Source organism: Bubalus bubalis, chromosome 10, assembly GCF_019923935.1.
Source record: "Bubalus bubalis isolate 160015118507 breed Murrah chromosome 10, NDDB_SH_1, whole genome shotgun sequence".
In the NCBI taxonomy this organism is placed as follows: Eukaryota; Metazoa; Chordata; class Mammalia; order Artiodactyla; family Bovidae; genus Bubalus; species Bubalus bubalis.
Window position 1 is genome coordinate 22,915,388 of NC_059166.1, and position 21,097 is coordinate 22,936,484.

At 40.2% G+C, this 21,097-nt stretch overlaps 1 protein-coding gene and 1 non-coding gene across 4 annotated transcripts in view; one reads left to right on the plus strand and one right to left on the minus strand.

Moving 5' to 3' along the window:
* The window catches only part of PHACTR2 (phosphatase and actin regulator 2), a 297,414-nt gene that overhangs the window by 92,101 nt on the left and 184,216 nt on the right, over window positions 1-21,097 (minus strand). For all 3 annotated transcript variants that reach the window (XM_025294444.3, XM_025294442.3, XM_006075193.4), the window contains exon 2: window positions 10,922-11,089. In XM_025294444.3, the coding sequence (XP_025150229.3) occupies window positions 10,922-11,089 (168 nt within the window). The remainder of the gene's footprint in view (window positions 1-10,921; window positions 11,090-21,097) is intronic.
* TRNAR-CCU lies at window positions 20,102-20,174 on the plus strand. Its single transcript has one exon. It is a non-coding gene; the product is annotated as a tRNA-Arg (tRNA).

A 21,097-nucleotide genomic window follows, 5' to 3' on the forward strand; every position in this document is an offset into this window, starting at 1 on the left:
AGTTCTTTACAACCCTGAAATTCTCCATTAAAAATTTCCATTGAAAACTCAGAAGGTGTCTTGATTCAGTAACAATAAATAGTGTTTGGCTGTATTTGGAGGAATGAGTCTTAATAGTCCCAAGTTTCAGGTGTACTGTGGATTAAACTGAATTTTGTAAATTAATTTGGGTATTTACTTGTCATTCCTTGTACTCTAACCCAGCAATATGGGGACATCACTAACAGGGGGTGTTTGAACACTGAGGCAATAACACATTGTTTCTACTTACAAAAGTAATCTTGAACTTGATATTTGGAGCCACCAAAAAAATATCATCATATGAGGGATTCGAAATTTGGACTCCATGAAGCTGACTATCTGATCGCCTGTCAGAATCTGACTCTTAGATTTGAATTTAAGAAAGGAAGCCATAATGAAACATTTGTATTATGGAGCTAAATCCCTTTCTTGGATTCCTGTTCCTCTTCTAGTAGAGTTGTAGAGTAAAATTACGTGATTTTTTTCAGAACTAGGATGCCAACAACAGACATCAAGATTAGCAACCGTGAGGTTCATGAATGTGAAAGCACTTAACTGTTAAATTATTGCATAAAGTTTATATTGGATTTTACTCACAACATATTAACACTATTATCAGGTAGAAGAAAACACGTGCTATCTCTAACTCATGTGATCACTTAATAGGATTTCCTTGTGCTTTTCTTTCTTTCCCTCTTGTTTTTGTTCAAATATTGCCTTCCCAGTCAAGTTTCCTTGACCATCCCATTTTTTTTGGTTTGTTTGTTTCGGGTTGTTTTTTTTTTTTTTTTTTTTTGCTGCATGGGGAGACTTGTGGGATGTCAGTTTCCCAACCAGGGATCAAACCAAGTTCCTTGCAGTGGAAGCACAGAGTCCTAACCATTGGATCACCAGGGAAGTCCCTGACAACCTCATTTTAAACTGAAACTTCCTTCCCACATTCCTCATCTTTGCTTTCTCTTTTCCCCTCTCATGTTATAATACACCATGTAATGTACTGAGTTTACTCTCTGCCTCCTGCTCCTGCTAGAATGTACATCCCATGAGAGAAGTTGGTTTGTCTCTTTTGTTCCTGCTGTATCACAAGAGTTTGCAACAGTGCCTGACATTTAACAGATGTAGATGCTCAATAACGTCCATTAAGAAGGCAAGAGTATTGTCTAGCATGTAAGCAAGGGGCCCTACCTACATGGACCAGGATGTGTTGTATGGTCTTTGTGAGCTATGTAACTTCTTTCTGCTGCTGTTTGTTGGGAAAAGTGAGAGAGTCTCCTCGCTTCCTCCAATATGACGTGAGAGTGAATGATCCATGAAGGCAATTCCATCTTCTTAGTGGAACAAGACATAAAATCAAAATTCTGTCATTTATTCATGCAACCAGACCAGTCCTGAACAAATATCACCCCAGGAAAATCTTCTAATTTTGCCCTATCTTCTAGATATAGGAAGTAAACACCATAAGCAACATTATGCCTCTATGACAACAAAAAACAGTATCTTAACTGAACCAAACATAATTTTGATCCTTGCCAACCATTTTTCTGTGTACACAGCCTGAAATCAGGCTAGGCAAGTAGAACCAAAATAATTCTTTAGACCAAATCCTTCTTAAAGCAAAAGCTCCAGTATCAGAAGCATATGCAGGAATTAGGATCATCCTTCAGTGATCAATCCTTACTGGTCTGAACACGAAGTTATCTTCCATAGAGGCCACACAGTGTAATGGTACAGATTTTTGGCTGTAGCACCATATTGCTTGAGTTCAATTACTGCTTCTGCCTCCTGCTAGGTGTGTTTCCTTGGGTAAGTCATTTGAATGTTCTGGCCTTAGTGTCCTCATCAGTAAAACTGGGAAAATAGCAGCACTTAAACTGCATAACCTTTGAGAATTAAGTGAGTTAACTGGAATAAAGTTTTTATAGCAGAACCTGGCACATATAGCATGCAATAAAAACAGAGCCATTATATTACCAGGGAGTGAGACTACCTTTAGTAAATTGAAGTTTTTACCAGATGACTTTGAGCAAATTACTCTGACTCCTAGCTGCTGCCGCTCAGTTGCTCAGTCGTGTCCGATTCTTTGTGACCCCATGGACTGTACCCTACCAGGCTCTTCTGTCCATGGGATTCTCCAGGCAAGAATACTGGACTGGGTTGCCATTCCCTCTTCAGGGGATCTTTCCGACCCAGGGATCAAACCCAGGGAGTCCTTCCACATTGCAGGTGGACTCCTTACCATTTGAGCCACAAGGCAAGCCCCTGACTCCTAGAAGGCTGATAATTTGCAACAATGTTATCTGAAAATTAAGACAGGCATTCCCTCTCCATTACCAGCAACACAAATAAAAGTCACAATTATAATGAAAATAAACTGTCTTGATTTTCTTCATTTAGGAGTGTAACTTTTAAAATAAGGATAAAAAGATAAAATTTCCCCTAGTTATTTTATTGGCTTTTTAATAGTTGTACATAGTTGCAATTGTGCATACATGCTTTTGGTTTGTATTTTAATTTATTGTCATCCTTCTACATGACATTTTTTCAATTTCTTTTATAAAGTCCTAAAGCACCTAGGACTGTTTCCGCTATAGTGGATAGTCAATAAATAACCAACTCAAGGCATATTTTAAGAGTACATACCATGTTCAAATTACCATGTAAAGCACAGGAAGTGGGGCAAAGATGAGTGAAAGAGTCGCCTCCTTTAAATAATTTACATAGTAAATTGGTAGCAGACACCTAAACCAGGAAAGAAGTCCAAGTCCACACGTCCTAACAGAAGGATAAGTACAAGAGGTGAGGTTCCTACTAGATGATGCTCAATCAAGGACAAGAATATCTTATGGAAAGAAGAGGTAGGTTGGGACCCTTGCAGGTCTGGCTTTTCCCCAGGTGCAGCTGTAGGAGGACGGTGCTCAGAGAAAGAGGGAAGAGCAAGAAGAAAGGGCTGGGGACACGGAGGCTCAGGGCACGCTCAGTGAGGGACCTGAGGGGACGGAAGTCCAAAGCAAACGACTAATAGCAGAAAGATAAGGCAGGAAAGGTCTTTTTGAATTACACTGAGAAGAGCTGAAGAGGCTGGAATTCAGTCAGGAAATAATGTGGAGTCAGTCACACTTGTTGAGCAAGAAGCAAAGGACCAAAGTTCCACGTGAGGCAGAGTTCCAATAGTGGTACACAAGATGATCAGGGAGGGTAGGGAGAGATTTCCCCACCTAGTCCCAAATCCACAATAATCCCTCATCTCTCGGGCCACCCAACTCTTGGGCTGTGTCCTTGTAGTTAAGAGGAGCTCCAGTATCTAAGGTGTGGCATCTAAGGAGGCCACTCTTGCAGACCTATCCCCTGTGTTCCACTTCAAACAGTGAGTTTCTGTCCTGAATCCTTTGATAACTTCCTGTCCTAATTACCTACACTATTGCTTGGTTCCTTAAAAAAAAAAAAAAAAAAGTGGGGGTGGTGAGGCCTGTTTGAGTCTTTTTGGTTCCGGCACCATCTGCCCATGAATGCTACCATGTAAATAAAGAACACACTGGCTCCTAAGGCTTGCCTGCACGGCCCAGCCTCACTCACTGGGTGCTGTTATGTTACCCTTCCTGGTGGAGCACGAGCCATTTCGTTGTGAAAGACCCATTGCTCTATTTGCTGATCTGAGACCTGAACACTGTTCTGATTACTCTAGGGTTCCTGACAGCCTGCACCATCCTGAATCTTCTCTGTCAGCCTCACCAGCTGGGTCAGGTTCTCCTCCTATGCTGCTGCTGCTGCTGCTAAGTCGCTTCAGTCGTGTCCAACTCTGTGCGATCCCATAGACGGCAGCCCACCAGGCTCCCCCGTCCCTGGGATTCTCCAGGCAAGAACACTGGAGTGGGTTGCCATTTCCTTCTCCAATGCATGAAAGTGAAAAGTGAAAGTGAAGTCGCTCAGTCGTGTCTGACTCTTAGCGACTCCACAGACTCCAGCCTACCAGGCTCCTCTGTCCATGGGAGTTTCCAGGCAAGAGTACTGGAGTGGGGTGCCATTGCCTTCTCCAATAGGCAGGCTTAATGCCAGAACCCAGCCTCTCCCTGCCTCCTCTAGCATTCCACAGCTTTTTAGAGCCAGGATGGCTCACACATAAGTAGAGCAAAGAGGCAACCTGCAATAATTGAGACCTTCAGTGATAAGGACCAGATAACGGAGAAACCGAAAGAAAGGCCAAGAGTAGAGACCTGCACAAGGGGAAAGAAATCAAATAAATCACAGGTTTAGGACCTGAAAGAATGTAGAACACAGCAACAGGCAAGGACAGATCAAAGAACTCCATGGTCAAAGTCTGGATGCTGAAGAAAGCCAGATTGGGGAACGCGAGGGATCTGCTTTGGTTTGGAAAGCATTTATACACAGAACTTTCCCCCTCCCCGTCTCCTCCCTCTCTGTGCTCATTCAGAGCAGATATCATCCCTTTCCTCTCTAAAACCAAAGTTGAAGTTAACAGATAGAAATAAGTAGGGCTAGCATAATGAAAATCCCATGGATAGAGGAGCCTGGTGGGCTGCAGTCCGTGGGGTCGCTAGGAGTCAGACACGCTTGAGCGACTTCACTTTCACTTTTCACTTTCATGCATTGGAGAAGGAAATGGCAACCCACTCCAGTGTTCTTGCCTGGAGAATCCCAGGGACGGAGGAGCCTGGTGGGCTGCCGTCTATGGGGTCGCACAGAGTCGGACACAACTGAAGCGACTTAGCAGCAGCAGCAGCAGCATAATGAAACCTTCTGGTGACCGCTACTGCTGCCAAGTGAACTTTAAATTTTCTACCTCGCTTCACTAAAAATAATTTGTTTCTATTCCTGAAATCGTATTTTAATACCATCCCAAAACACAGAAGTATTCCTGAATGTAGAAGTTTGCTGTTGCTGTTTAGTTGCTAAGTCGTGTCTGACTCTTTGTGACCCCATGGACTGCAGCACGCCAGGCTTCCCTGTCTTTCACTATCTCCTGGAGCTTGCTTAGATACATGTCCATTGATACAATGATGCTATCTAACCATCTCATCCTCTGCCACGCTCTTCTCCTTTTGCCTTCAGTATTTCCCAGCATCAGGGTCTTTTCCAATGAGTCAGGTCTTCACATCAGGTGGTCAAAGTGTTGGAGCTTCAGCTTCAACAATAGTCCTTCTAATGACTATTCAGGGTTGATTTCTTTTAGGATTGACTGGTTTGATCTCCTTGCAGTCCAAGGGACTCTCAAGAGTCTTCTCCAGAACCACAACTCAAAGGCATCAATTCCTTGGCACTCAGCCTTCTTTATGGTCCAACTCTCATGGAAAAGTAAAGATATTAAAGTGAAGACATTTTAGATGTTAAGCCAATATTAAGCATTAACTGTGGATATGTGTTGAAGAGAATAAAGAATCAAGTTGTAAGATCTCTGGTGCCATTGCCTTAAACAGTATTGAAGAATCATTCTCGTAAAAGATTATTGTTGGTATCTCATACTCTGTTCAAATCTTGCGACACCTTTAGGGAGGAATGGAATTAGATGGTTACTACTCCAGGCACCTGACCCATCACTCAGAAGTTTGAGGAAGAATTGAATGTGGTCAGAGGTCCACAGACCCTCTCTTCTAACCATGGGGCATACAGCAGATATTCACAGCACTGCTCTCATACATCAAAATATCTCACTGTAAAAACTTCTCAGTCTAACTCTGCAATCTTACAGTCCAACTTAACTCAGTGTCTCCCCTGACTGTGTGAAAGCAAAATCTGATGCATGTTTCTTAAAAGAAAAGTCTCACAAAAATATCTGATTTTCTTTTAATTAAAAAATTGACATCCGGAAGGAAATTAATTGATGCCTGGCATGTACCATCTTTTTAATGTATGGATAGAACCATATAGACCACATGAATGGATTTTGAGTTAACACGTGGGCCTCAGGCACTGCTGCCCATCAGGTACTTGGGTCAATGTGCCTGGGCCTGTGTTGGAACCTGGGTTTGAGAGATGTGCACACTGAGAAGAGAGTGGGGTGAGGAAGGGTACGTTCACAGAAAGAGAAGGGCTGAGACACGTACCAAACCTCTCCCATGGGTTTAGGGGAAATAGGAAGGGGAAGAGAGGGGACAAAAGAGAAAGAAAAGTCAAAGACAACCAAAATAAAGGCATCTTTTGAAAGTCAGTAAGAGCTGTTTTGTAAAAGAAGAAAGGCACACCAGTAAAGGCACAATTGTGGAGAATGAGATGGATGAAAATGAGAGTAACACTGACTGTCAGGATTGGGAGGCGTGGATGGAGTAAGTGCTGGGTGCAGGGGCAGACAGCAGATGGAAAGCGATATTGTGGAGGAAGCAGAAGCAGAGAAAAAGGCTCGATTTTCAAGACGTTTGGTCTTGGTCATAAACAGCCATGCAGAAGAGGAACAGCCATGTTTAGATAGGGGGCTTGTTTGTATTGTCAGCTTTGGGGAGATGAAAGCAGGGAGGAACCTCAGCTACTACTACCTACTCCCCTCCCCCAAAAAAGGGAAAGAAATGATTATGTAGGGGAAAAGTGTAAACGAGACTGCGCGTTCTAAAGATAGGGAAGGGACAGAGCTTAGGTGGGACCCAAGAAGGGTCCTTTCACTCAGGAGATGAAAAGTGAAGGAAAGAATCACTGAGGGAGAGTAAATAGACAAAGACTATTCTTCCATAAAACTGAACAGCCTACAGATCGTTCCAAATAGAACTGAAGACACAAGTCAATTTCTGCTATAAAACAAGCCCAGAGAACTTGAAGTCAGGGCATAGGCCCAGCCTGCCTTAAGAGGACAAGACAGCCTTCCAAATCTAATCTGACTCAAGGATGATCAAGCAGGCAGAAGACAGGACCTTTCTTAACTTCCACTGCCACAAACGTGTGAGAACAATGACATTTATTACCATGGAATTAATAAATCAGTGTTGCATCCTACCTACCACCAATTAAAATTCCACCCATTAATAGGGGAATGGATAAAGAAGGTGTGGTACATATAGACAATGGAATATTACTCTGCCATAAAAAGCAACAAAATTGTACCTTTGCAGAGACATGGATGGACCTAGACACTATCATACAGGGTGAAGTAAGTCAGAAAGAGAAAAGCAAATATTGTGTAATATCACTTATACGTGGAATCCAGAAAAATGGTACAGATGAACTTATTTGCAAAGCAGAAATGAGACATAGATGTGGATAACAAACATAACGCTACTAAGAAGGGAAGGGAGGTAGGATGAATTTGAGATTGGGATATATACACTATATGAGATTGACATATATACACTACTATGTATAAAACTGATAACTAATGAGAACCTACTGTATAGCACAGGGAGCTCTACTCAATGCTCTGTGGCAACCTAAATGGGAAGGAAATCCAAAGAAAGAGAGGATATATATATATATGTATGACTGATATATATACACACAAAACTCTGCTGCACAGCAGAAACTAATGCAACATTGTAAAGCAACTGTACTCCAATAAAAATTAATTTTAGAAAATTCCTACAGCAGACACCCAGACTAGGAAAAGTGGTAATAATCTCTGTGTAAAGGAAGACAGTAAGATTCACATTCTTATGACTCTAAAGCCAAGAGTTTAGAAGAAAGCAAAACAAAGAAGAGTTACTTTTCTTGGAAGAAATTAATCTTCTTTCATATCCCCAAATACTGTAGATCTTGCGTAAGGTGATCTTTGACTGCAGATGGCCTCAGTCATATCCAGACCCCTAGATTTCACTGCTTGAGACAATGTATGAAAGAAGAGAACACCTTTCTCTTATTATTTCCAAATGCATCAGTCTTCCTCTAAATGTGACATCTTCCCTCAATGTGAAAAAAGCATGTTACACCATTTTGTTCCACCCTTTATTTTAGGCTTTACTAATACATTCCATAAAGCTCAGCAGAAATTGAAGCCTTAAAATAAACCTATGTATATATACATATGTTTATATATAAGGTGACAGCAAAATTCTTGGGCCACTTTATAACATCTTAGGAAATTCGAGCCAAATATCAGTAATAATATGGGTTTAAAAACAAATGATGTGAGTAAATGCAGCAGAAAAATTCACAGTGAATTATTAATACATCTACTTGGCTTGTTTTCACTCTGTTATGTCACAATTTTATGCAAATACAAAAAACAACCCAGTGAGGTATCTAATAACTTTCTCGGGTTTTTAATGTAATTCAGTAGTCTTCTTGCTAAGTCACTTCAGTCATGTCCGACTCTGTGCGACCCCAAAGATGGCAGCCCACGAGGCTCCCCCGTCCCGGGGATTCTCCAGGCAAGAACACTGGAGTGGGTTGCCATTTCCTTCTCCAATGTGTGAAAGTGAAAAGTGAAAGGGAAGTCGCTCAGTCGTGTCCAACTCTTAGCAACCCCATGGACTGCAGCCCAGCAGGCTCCTCCATCCATGGGATTTTCCAGGCAAGAATACTGGAGTGGGGTGCCATTAGTCTTAGGAACTAGAAATAGCATATTCATAAACAACTTCTTGGTGCTCAACTTATATAAAATCCTGTGTGAATCTGAAAAGGAAACAATACAAAGATGGATAGGGTATCCTCAATAAATATGGGATAATATAAAGTAACACTTAGTGCTGTTTAAATTGACTTTTCTTAAATATTCTGGGTTGGTAGAAATGTTACAGCCTCCCAACTATTAAAATAAATAAAAAGAGGTGACAAAAAAAGATGAAGGGCAGTCCTTTGTAACTGTTTCTGCTTTAGGGAGAGAAGTTAGCAGATGAGATACAGGAAAAGGGTAAGAGAGACAACTGAAGAGATGTCCATCACCTCTTTTCAATGTCTTCTTACTGCTACTGTCCAGAGCCTTACTTCCATCTTGGGTTTCCATGGTAACTTGAAAAGCCAGATTCCCCTAATGCTTAGGAAAACTTGAGAGGGATGTACTTAAGAAGGCCAGTGTAATTCCATCTACAACTGAAGAACAAGGCAGAACAAGATGCCCAGACAGGAGTTCGAAGGAGTCAAGGCCCCACAACAGAATCTGGGACTGAAAGCACATTAGCATTCAACTCATTCAACTCTGATCTAACTTGTTCAAGGTTACACGGCATCTTGGTGGCAAGGACTCAACTAGAATCCAGAAATCCTGCCTTAGCACCAGGCTCAGTGCATCACTCCCACTGCTCCTAACCCAAGAAGCCAATTAGGAGCTGAAGAGAATTCAATAAGCAAGCTATTATTATTGCCCCTAAGACAAGTCTTTTTTCTTTGCCTGTCTTTTTCTTACAGAAACTTTCCAATACCCACAAATAGAGATAGGAGAATAATAAACTCCATACACCTATCTCCCAGCTTAAATAATTACCAACTTATGGCTGATCGTCTTTCATCTATCCTTCCCTCCCCTCCAGGATTATTTTAAAACAAATACCAGAAATAGTATCATTCAGTTCAGTTCAGTCGCTCAGTCGTGTCCAACTCTTTGCAACCCCATGAATTGCAGCACACCAGGCCTCCCTGTCCATCACCAACTCCCGGAGTTCACTCAAACTCACGTCCATTGAGTTGGTGATGCCATCCAGCCATCTCATCCTCTGTCGTCCCCTTTTCCTCCTGCCCCCAAACCCTACCAGCATCAGAGTCTTTTCCAATGAGTCAACTCTTCACATGAGGTGGCCAAAGTACTGGAGCTTCAGCTTTAGCATCATTCCTTCCAAAGAACACCCACTGATCTCCTTTAGAATGGACTGGTTGGATCTCCTTGCAGTCCAAGGGACTCTCAAGAGTCTTCTCCAACACCACAGTTCAAAAGCATCAATTCTTCGGCACTCAGCTTTCTTCACAGTCCAACTCTCACATCCATACATGACCACTGGAAAAACCATAGCCTTGACTAGATGGACATATCATTACTCCTTTTTAAATATGAAATGCTCAAAGAAATGATACAGCTGTAGATGCAGCAGAGACAATTTTGTTTAGGAAGCCCTGGTGTCTCTGTCTTACACCCTTGTGCTATTGGTGGTGTTTTCCATTTCATTTCACAGCTCTAGAACTAAAGGCCAGCTCTTATCTCCGCACAGACTGGTAAGACATGCTCTGTAATCCATGGATGATACTAGATTCTGGGGCAGTGAGGAATTTTTGATGAAGGGATTATTTTAGACAACAAACATGGAAAAAGCTGAACTTACACCAAGAGATAAAATGTCTTTCTACCTTAAACAATACCACTGATATTGTACACTTGTTTAAATCAAGCTTAATTCTGGCCTGAGATTTAAAGCCAAGTTCATCCATGAGTCCATATGAAAGGCACTAAATAATGTAATTGTTAAGGCTTAACAAACCCACAAAATAAAGTACCAATAAAAAGTTTTCACACCTGTGTTTTCACACACACCATTTATTTGTCCTAAGGACATGATAGAAATTTAAAATTAATAAATATAGCAACATTTCTTTTTCATACAGACATTTAAATTTTGCCCACAGAACAAGTACATTTGAAAGACATTTTAAAAATTCTTAATTAACAAATAGGATCATGCTAATGGAACTAAGCAGACAGAGATAATAGAATGTATATATATGTAAATGGATACTTGCAGCTATAATACCGACAAATAATATTTCCACTTCTAATTTTCCATTTCGTCTTCCTCTCCCTACACATTAATTTTTATATGAATTTACTAGTACGTATTTAAAAACAAGACTATGTTAAAAAGCCAAAGTGAATAGAAAAAGAAGACAAATCAGAACCTTAAGTTGTATCACCCTTAAATGAAATAATTTCATTTCAAATACAGATTAATTTTTTCCCAGAAAAAAAAATCTGCAAAATACAATGTTTTACCTGTTGGAAAATTTAACAATTTATCCTTTAATAAAGTTATGATATTCATACCTGCTGATGTTTCTCTAAATTTGTCACTCGTCTTCTTTTTCCTCCATTTCCAAGGTTTAAAAATTTTACCAATGGTGGAGAGTTTCCCCTTTCTCTTGAAGGGAGGTGTTTGGGAGCCTGCTGTTGGGCCATCTGAGTTTGCTATAGAAGCTTTGTCCAGTCCATCAACTGTAGAAAGAAAAGTCAAGTCAGAGAAAAGCTAAAATAAAAGTTTGAAACAACATCATCTATTTCTTCCTGCATTGTTCAAAGTAAGCATACCCACTTTAACTGGAATTTCACATAAAGTGTATTTTGCCCCATTTCCCTGCTGGTAGAGCTCTCCTCTAATATCAATCAATAAATCAATCACTCAGAAATTATAGTCCCTTAGATACTCATTTGGAGGTAACAGAAAAGAAGCAAATGACTTACATAAAAGTTAAGGCCAGATAAGTAAGGGTCTGAGAAACACAGCTGAATCCATCTGTAACAACTACATCTATATTTTTGTGCAGAAGTAGAGTATTGCCTGGAAAGTCCTATGGACGGAGGAGCCTGGTAGGCTGAGGTCCATGGGGTCGCCAGGAGTCAAACACGCCTGAGCGACTTCACTTTCACTTTTCACTTTCATGCATTGGAGAAGGAAATGACAACCCACTCCAGTGTTCTTGCCTGGAGAATCCCAGGGACGGGGGAGCCTGGTGGGCTGCCATCTACGGGGTCGCACAGAGTCGGACACGACTGAAGCGACTTAGCAGCAGCAGCAGCAGCAGAGTACTGTAAGTGAAACAGGATGTTCTTCCAGGGCCTAATTTGGCATTTTCAGTAATGAATATGACAGTCATGATGTAGTTGAAACCAGGCTTTTTTCCTTCACAAAATAAAATTTAATGCTGAGAAGCTAAATTTTAAATTTTACCACACCAAAACTCTTTTGCTTCTATTACCAAAAAAATTTTTAGCTTCAAATAAACTGATAGCTATCACAAATGACAAGAAATATGTGAAGGAGGTGGATGTTTTAGGTAATAGAATGCATTTTTATGTGCCTCAATCTTTTTGTCAACCAGAAGAAAGGCCCTGAACTTTATGTTGCCTTGTACTACATTCATAACTGAAAGAAGATGGTGATAATTTATATTACCCCAACAATCAAATTTTAGTGACAAAAAACTGGAAGCAACTCAGAATGAATAAATGATGGTATTTTTCATGCAATGAAATAGCACTTAGCAATTTTTTTAAAAGGAGTTATTGGTACCTACAACATGAATGCATCTCAGAAACACTGTGCTGAAAAAAAGAAAAAGTGACACACAAAAGAATATGTGCTGTGTGGTTTTATTTCTATGAAGTTTTTTTAAAAAGGCAAAATGAATTTTGGAGAAAAGAAAGAAGAAAACAATCAGAACAGATGTTGTTTCCTGGAGTGAGATGGAGGTAGGAATTAACTGAGAAGAGATCTGAGGCATCTTCCTGGGGTGCTAGAAATTATCTCAGTAAAGGATGGACTATACAAAACACGTGTTTCCCAGGTGGCACCAGTGGCCAGGAACCCACCTGCCAATGCAGGAGATGTGGGTTCGATCTCTGGGTTGGGAAGATCCCCTGGAGGAGGGCAAGGCAACCCACTCCAGGATTCTTGCCTGGAGAATCCCATGGACAAAGGAGCCTTGAGGGCTAGAGTTCACCGGGTTGCAGAGTCAGGCACGACTGAAGCGACTTCTCGTGCGTGCATACAAAACCCATCAAACAGTATTTATGATATTGTGTATTTCACTTTATGTAAAATCTACCTTTAAAAAACCATAAATAGTAAAGTCCAATTAATGGCATGCATGCTGATAGCGATGAAGTATACTGATGTTCATCAAAAATAATAAATTGATGGATAGAATGGAGATGGATAAATATATAATATAGTAAAATGTAGCTAAGTGTTGAATCTAGGTGGTGGATGTGTGGTGATTAGTTGTATAATTCTCCCATCTTCAAAACTTTCAAAATAAAATATTAGGAAATACTAGGATAAATAAAACAAAAATTGAATGGCAAGAACCTCTGCTTCTAGGAAATGGAATAGACTTACTTTTTACTATTTCTCCTGCTAAATACAACTAAAAGATACCCTGGATGCTATATATAAAACAAACATGAGGGACTTTCCCTGGTGGTCCAGCGGTTAAGACTCCATGCTTCCACTGCAGGGGGTTCGATTCCCGGTCAGGAAACTAATATCCTGTATGCTGTGTGGGGTAACCAAAAAAAAAAAAAAATCAACCATGAATAGATTAACAAGCTGAAAAGAAAGTAGACCAGCTTGGGACCTCAAGACCTAAGAAACAACACGGAGGTAAGATCCCTGCGTTTTCTTTTAGTCTCATGTATTCCCGACTTGCAGCTGAAGTGGTCACCAACCTGAAAACACCAACAAGCACAGACCAATAAAGCCTCAACAAACAGCCTGCTCCCTCTAGTCAACGAGCCAAAAGGGACAGGCTAGCAAAACAGAGAACTTTTAGACGAGAACTGCTCCAACTCCAGACAAACACCACAGAAGAAACTATGACCACCCAAGCCAACAAAGGCTGAGTGGGGAGATCAGATGTCTCACAAAGCTCTAATGAGGAGTCCAACACCCCTCAGAGAGTGGTGTCAGAGAGGACCAAGTAGAGAGCCGGAGCCTTTCTGCATGCCAGCTATAACAAAGCATCGTCTACAGTGTCTGGAGACCACACTGGAGCCTGGACTTCCACCCACACCCAGTCACGAGGCATCTCTTCTTCTCCCTCCCTCCCCAAACTGGGATCACACCAAACCACTGCCCAGAGGAACAAGACAACCTCCGTCCACTATGGTGTCACTAGAGACCACGTGGGGATCTGGAAATTGAACTATGCCCAGAGTAATGAAGACCCCTCTCCCTGTTTCTGCCATGAGATACCAAGAAAGAATGAAGGGCTGAACCTGGGTTTTTAACCTCCTGGCAGTAGTGAGGCAGCCCCCTTTGCCTCCTTGCCTGGAGAAGTGTCAAACAAAGCCAGTTAAAACAAAGGGTTTCAATAAAGTTACAGTCTAATCTAACACAAAAATGTTGAAGCTTCAATCAAAAATCACCTGACATACCACAAACCAGGAAAATCTTAAACTAAGTGAGAAGAGATAATCAGTACACACCAACACATAAATCCTTATGAGTGCTCCTTCCAAACAAGAATGATAAATCCTATTCTTCCCACTCGGAACGTCGACTCTAATCTCAGGCAGAAACGCAAGAATTGCAGTGACTGAGTCTTTTGTAAATGATCCCATGCTGGCCACAGTGCAGCAGGCAGGGAGAGAGATGGGTCAGACTAATCGTAAAGCTAAGTCAGAGTTTAAAAGTAAAATCCTTATTTACTTCACTTTCACTCCTGTCCAACTGCTTTCCTTAAACTAGGAGCAAAACCAGGGAAAAACTGAGTGTATGATATTTCTTCTTCATGGAGACTTTATGCTGAAGATTCAATTTTGAAACAACTTAAATGTTGTGAAATATAAAAGGGCTACTACAAACATGGGAACTAAAGCTACCATCTCCAATTCACCTCTGTGGCTATAGACACACATTTAGTTCTCGTTTTCTCTAAACCTACAACCCTGACACGCCATCAAAATTCTGCTTTTGATCTGAACCACTAAGGAATAATCTATTTTTTTTCTCCTGAAAAGAAAACCAAATGAAAACAAAAATTAAATAATTCCTTAGGTGACAGAATGTGACAGATAGGGAGATTGAATGAGGTAGTTGAAAAATGAAAAATGAAGGTCTTAAATTCATAGCTACATGAGACATTAACTGCCATACCTTTCTTCATTTTGCAATTACAGTTTTAGTCTTTATCTCTGCCCTGGAAAGTGCCAGGGCAGTGTCCTGGGCCAATGACCACAGCACAGTTCACACACATATATCTTTTTCCTGACTGCAAGAATCCACCCATAATTTTGTAATTATCGGGCAATTACAGTAAACCACACTTACAATTAGGAACCATATATTGGCATAGTTGGCCACACTGCCATGGTATTTCTCTTCAGTTATGAACATGAAGGGGACTGTCACCTGCTTTGGAGTCATATGAACGGAAATTTGACTCCCTTCTTTTCCCCAAACACTTACGATACTGCCAGGACCACTGATCATTCTACTATTTTTCTTTTGGGCCAGTGTGCCATTAAAGTTGACTTGAAACTTTCTAAAATTGTTTTTACAACAAGTCTAGTGAGTTTGGCATTTACCCACAGATAAAAACAAATCTCCAGGTAAACCCCAGATGAAAGTCTGAATTTCCTGTCTTAAATGTTAATTTTGACTGACTTAAGTGTTATGAAGAGGGACCTAACATTCATCAGGTTTTCCTTTTTCACAATGAAAATCAACATTATAAAATAATTTAAATATTATTTAAATATTTTTAAAACCAGTCATTAGCTCTTTGAATGTAGACAATTCAAATGACACACCTCAGTCTATCTTCCCAACCAAAGTCAGTCCATTCCTAACAGAACTTGCCCACACCAACCAGTAAGATCCAGAAAATACATGAAGGTTTTCTCTTTCATTTAAACAGAAATTTATCAATTAGACAATCCCAGTACTAATGTGATCACAGAAGCAAAAAATAAATGAAGCTAGATAATTATCATACACATTAAATTCTAGACTTGGGAGAATCTTTTCTTTGATATTTGAGAACGGAATGACAAGGATTCTTAGAAAAATGAAACTATTTAATATGAGACTGTGTCATACTTTTTATAATACTTGATAGTTCTCTGATATTCCAGATACTCATTTCTGATTTTTCTCCACACAATTATTTCAGTCATTGAGAAAGTGAGACAAGTGTGGCAGAGCATTCCACCTCACAAATTTCATAGGTGAAAGAACACTTAGAAAAGAACCTCAATAAAAGAATTCCTGGGGACCGATTATAAAGAAAGTGATAGCCACTCTATGAGAAAACAAGTGGTGAAGATGGCCTCAACTGTCCCCTGAAATCCTTACATATCTGAAGGTTAATGAGAATACATTTTTGAAGCCAAATAATAATAAAAACAAAGAGAAATCATATGTGATTTTAAGAAAAATGCTGATAATTCTCTGTTGTACTAAGTACACACAATACTACTCATAGTGATTTGACTGTATCAAAGAATATATCTATTAAATGGGCACTGTACAAAAATATTTGACATTTAAAAATCAAGAACTCAATCCAATGGTCACTGGTGCCTTTGAAGGTATTTTATACATGTCCACTGTAGTCTGTGTCTTTTCTAGGTGCTGATCATTGGCGTGTTTCTAATAATCAGGAATTTGGGGTAAATAATAGTCTGGAAGCTATAAGAGTTATGGAATGGTATATGTTGGGTGGTGAAGCAATGCTGTGAATTACATGAGATTTTTGTGGCAGTAAGAAACATTGACCAGCTAAATTATTTCTAAGAAGTGTTTACAGGCTAGCACAGAGGCACAATGACTTTTGCTTGTGTTTGTGGAGATTGAGGGACCATTTTGTAGAGCAGCTTCCTATTGCTTGTTTTTCTGTATAATAAAAAATATTGGCTGGTCTTTGTCTCTGAAAAAAAAAAATCAAGAACCTAAGGAAGTAAGAAAACAAGCAAACCAATGTTTATTTCCTTAAAATATGGCTTCTAGGCTATCTTCTTCGTCCCTTTGTAAATTATTATGCTTACATAATATTATCACCATATATAAATATATTAATTTTATTTCTATTACAGTTTTTTTTACATTTCCACTATAATTCTGCCACCTTCCTCTTTAAAAGCTACAGAACACACAGCAAAGAAACATTAGGGCAGCATTGGGGGAACATTTAACTCTATTTCCTACCCTTCCGTGAGGCCTCTCTCTCACGAAAGTGACTTAAAAAATATGCTGTCAGACAGGGGCGTACATGCAATTCTGGGCACAGAACCAAGTAGACAATAAGGTCAGAGGGAACTGGCGCTATGAGCCGTTGCTGATGAAACTGGCTAACAGTTTCTAGGAAAGCCGGTGGCTCTCCTTGTCTTCAGTCATCTAAAGGAGATCCTTCTTGTTGCAGTTGTTTAGGCACTAAGTCATATACGACTCTTGGGACCCCATGGACTGTAGCCTGCCAGGCTCCTCTGGCCATGGGATTTCCCAAGCAAGAATACTGGAGTGGCTTGCCGTTTCCTTCTCTAGGGGCTCTTTCTGAACCAGGGATCCAGCCTGTGTCTCCTGCATTGGCAGGTGGCTTCTTTACCACTGAGCCACCTGGGAAGCCCACAAAAGAAGATCCTTACTCTCTTGCTAATCAGCACCGACATTTGGGTTGGATCAAATCTCTTCCTTTTGGGGGGAAGGATGAATAACCGGTGGAAGGAAAAGTGAAAAGGAACAGAAGAATAAAAATGTGTGGTATTACATGGGGTTAGGAGTTAATCCTGAAACTGGTATACTTGTAAACAGGATGGAACATTGGATAATAGATGTTAGGAGCCAAATTTCTCATTCTTGGAAATGGAGGTTACAGATAAGCAAAAGAGGAAGCCAGAATGATTGATGTGGACTGGATTAGAGTCGGAGATATCAGTATGAACTTCTGTTTTGAATAGAGAGAGAAAGGGAGGGAGAGAGGAAAGATATAGATAGATAGATTATAAGTATATGTATACACATGGTTTGGTATACATACTTATATTTTCCCGTTCATTATAGGGGCTAGAAGCGATAACACCCCAGTGAGCCCTTGGCCTTTGGTTTCTAACAGCATGCTCCAATAAAAGGAATCAGACCTCTTTCCAGAAATGGCTGCTTCCAGGGCCAGGGCAAGGAAAATACTAGATGAGCCTGGAGCATCTTACTTTTCAGAAAGGAAACAAGTGCTCAAAACACATTCTCATGAGAGAATGTCAAAGTCACACAGGAGCCAACAAAGAGTTCCACAGGCCAAAGACAGAACAATCTGGGCAGTAGTGCAGTTTTAGATTATCATCCAAACTGATGAACAGTGAATAAATAAATAAGTATGGGATATAACATCTGTATGGAAGAACTGCAACTAATTTATATAAAGCTACACTCTCAAGAAGGTGGGTCTTAACTTCCCACTCCTGAAATGTGTGGGTTTTACATGGTGACTTCCTTTGAAAGACTTCAGTATGGAAAGGTGGGGAAAAGGAGGCACTTACAGCGAAGAAAGTGACAGACACTGCCTCAGCCAAGTGACGGATGTTGACTTGATCAGTGCTAAGTCATGTTGAGAGCATGGACCCTTGATATGATGGATGAGAAGCAGATCTCAAAACCTAGAACCCCACTGTATACCTTTAAGACCATACAATTTTTGCACCTTGTTTTATGTCCTTGGATATGTTCCAGTGTCTCAGAGCTCACAGCCCATGGGAACTTGAATAGAATATGTACTGTATAAATCTTAATTATGTTGGATTGGTTCACAGCACTCTCCAGGTCTACTACATTGCCCTTCTATTTCTTTGTATATTACTTCTATTAATTTTTGAGATTTTTATATTGAAACTCCAACTAAAATCTTAATATAGCTACTTAAAAATAATTGCAACATATAGTGGAACTATACATAATCTTGTTCTGTATTTTCCAAGTCTCCTGTAAGTATGTTATTATACCTTCATAATTTAAAAAAGGAAAAAAAAATACTATAACCCTACTGTAACCCATGAGAAAAACATTAGATAAGCCAAAGTGAGGGTCATTTACAAAATACCTGACCAATAAATACACCTCAGGTCATTAAAAACAAGGGAAGCCTGAGAAACTGTCCCAGACCAGGGAAGGCTAAGGAGACATAATGAATGAATATAAAGTGGTATCCTTCAAGCAAGACTGGAACGATAACAATAACAAAACGACCTTAGGGGAAAACTAGTGAAATCCTAACAAACTGTGGAGTCTAGTTAACAATACTGCACCAAAACCCTTTCCTTGGTGGTAATAAATGTATTCTACACATTTAAGAGATGAACAATAGGAGAAACTAAGCTGGAGGTATATGAGAACTTTGTACTGTCTCTGCAGCTTTTCTGTACATTTGAAACTATTCTAAAATAAAAGGTTCATGTTCAAAAATGTGGAGTAGTTAGCATGGAGAGGATGAAGACTTAGAGGAGATTCCTAGCGGACAGCATTTCAGCTGCAGAGAGACCTTGTGGGGTGCTGTCAATTTACAACAGTAAAGATTTCTGCAGAGGGTTTTAGAAAGTATCAATAATATAATATGTTTTGGACTTGCTCATTTTTTTCTCCAAAATCTCCTTTTATTAATATTTTCAACTCCCAGTATTTTACCACTAAGAGAATATTTACAGATCATCAAATTGCTGTCTCAACACTTTGTATTACCTGATGGATCCTAATGAGGTAAGTGGCATCTAACATCCTACAAAAGAGTAGACCATGGGCCCAGTAATTACTGATCCCAGTTACTGTGGAACCACACAGTGGCAATTCCCATGCACACGTGCTGGGTTAGTAGCATGACCTGCCTACACAGAATGACAAATCTAGGAATAAATGTTTAAAGTTACCTGTACTTTATTTTTAAAGCACTGAAGTTCAATTATTTTCAATAAACTTCTCCTTGGGAATCAAAAGTAAACTTAAAAGACTGAAGTTTATTTTATGATCATGGAGGATACCTTTTCCAGCTCATCCATTTTTTTCCCCTGAATTCATGGGTATGGGAGAAGAGTAGTATAATTCAGGAACAGAAATCCCAGAGCTCACACTGGTGTGAAAGGTTTGGTGAGCAGAACCAACAGTGAATTAGTCACTGACTCATCCTGGGTTTCATGCTCTCCTGAAAGTGGAAATTCACAAGCACTTTATTAAGAGCAGAATTAATAATCATTAGTATTTATTGAGTATTTACTGTGAGCCAGGCATTGTGCTGAGTACTTTACCTGCATTCATTAGCTCATGCCAATGCTTACAATAGCTCTCAGATAAGTACCATTCATCGGTCCCATTTCTGAGACAAGAAAACTGTAACACAAAGACTAAGCATCTAACTCAGTATGTGGTAACTTGTGTGTGTGTTTACATTCAGACAGAGTAAGATTAAATAAGTATCTACTGACTAAATACATAACTAGATTATGAATAAATAGGTATCTTCCAGGACTTCCTTGGTGGTCTAGTGGTTAAGACTCTGCACTCCTAATATAGGGGCCACAGGTTCAATCCCTGGTCAAGGAACTAAGATCCCACAGGTTGCATGACATGGCCAAAAATAAATAAAACAGGTATCTTTCTAGCAGAGATCTTGGGTGAGAAGTGATGTCTGCCTGCCTCCAGAGGTGACCCTCTTAACCATGTACTGCAAGGTCTCCTTTAACTCAGTGCTTTTTTTCTTTTTCCTTTTTGGCCACACCCTGTAGCATGCAGGGTCTTATTTCCTGGACCAGGGATCAAACGTGTGTCCTCTGCAGTGGAAGTGTGAAGTCTTATTCACTGGGAAGTCAGGAAAGTCCAACCAACTTGGTGCTTTGATTCACCCTACAAAGGTCAGGGCAGTGATGGAGAGTAAGACAGGATTCTTCCCTTACAAGCCTTCACAGTAAAGTTCGGGAAGCAGGAGTGATCAGTGGTCAGTGACACCAGCCAACTGAGAAGGTGCTAGAATAAAGACAAAAGCAGAGCAGTGATGTCTGGCTGGCGCGGTTTGGGGCGATTTCACAGGGAGTGGGAGACTTATTCACCTGCTAATGCAGGTGACTCAGGAGGCGTGGGTTCAATTCCTAGGTTGGGAAGATCCCCTAGAGAAGATCACTCTAGCATTCTTGCCTGAAAAATCCCATGGACAGAGGAGACTGGCAGGCTACAGTCCCTGGGATTGCAGTCAGTCAGACATTACCAAGCAACTGAACATAAATACATAGGGAACTTGAACTGGGACTGCCAAGAGAGTAGCCTTTGCAGGGGAAATCAAGGAAGAGAAATGCCCTAAAAGTGAAAATTCAAGGATGGCTGACCTTTTTAAGTAATGCCAAGAAAAATGTTCTCATTATCCCAGTCCTGAGCTCATCAGACACATATTTATGGGGAAAAAACAAAGCAAATTTATAAAGTCCTATCCTCAAACAAGTGGAATGGTTAAATGTGAAATTTTAAAAAAGAAA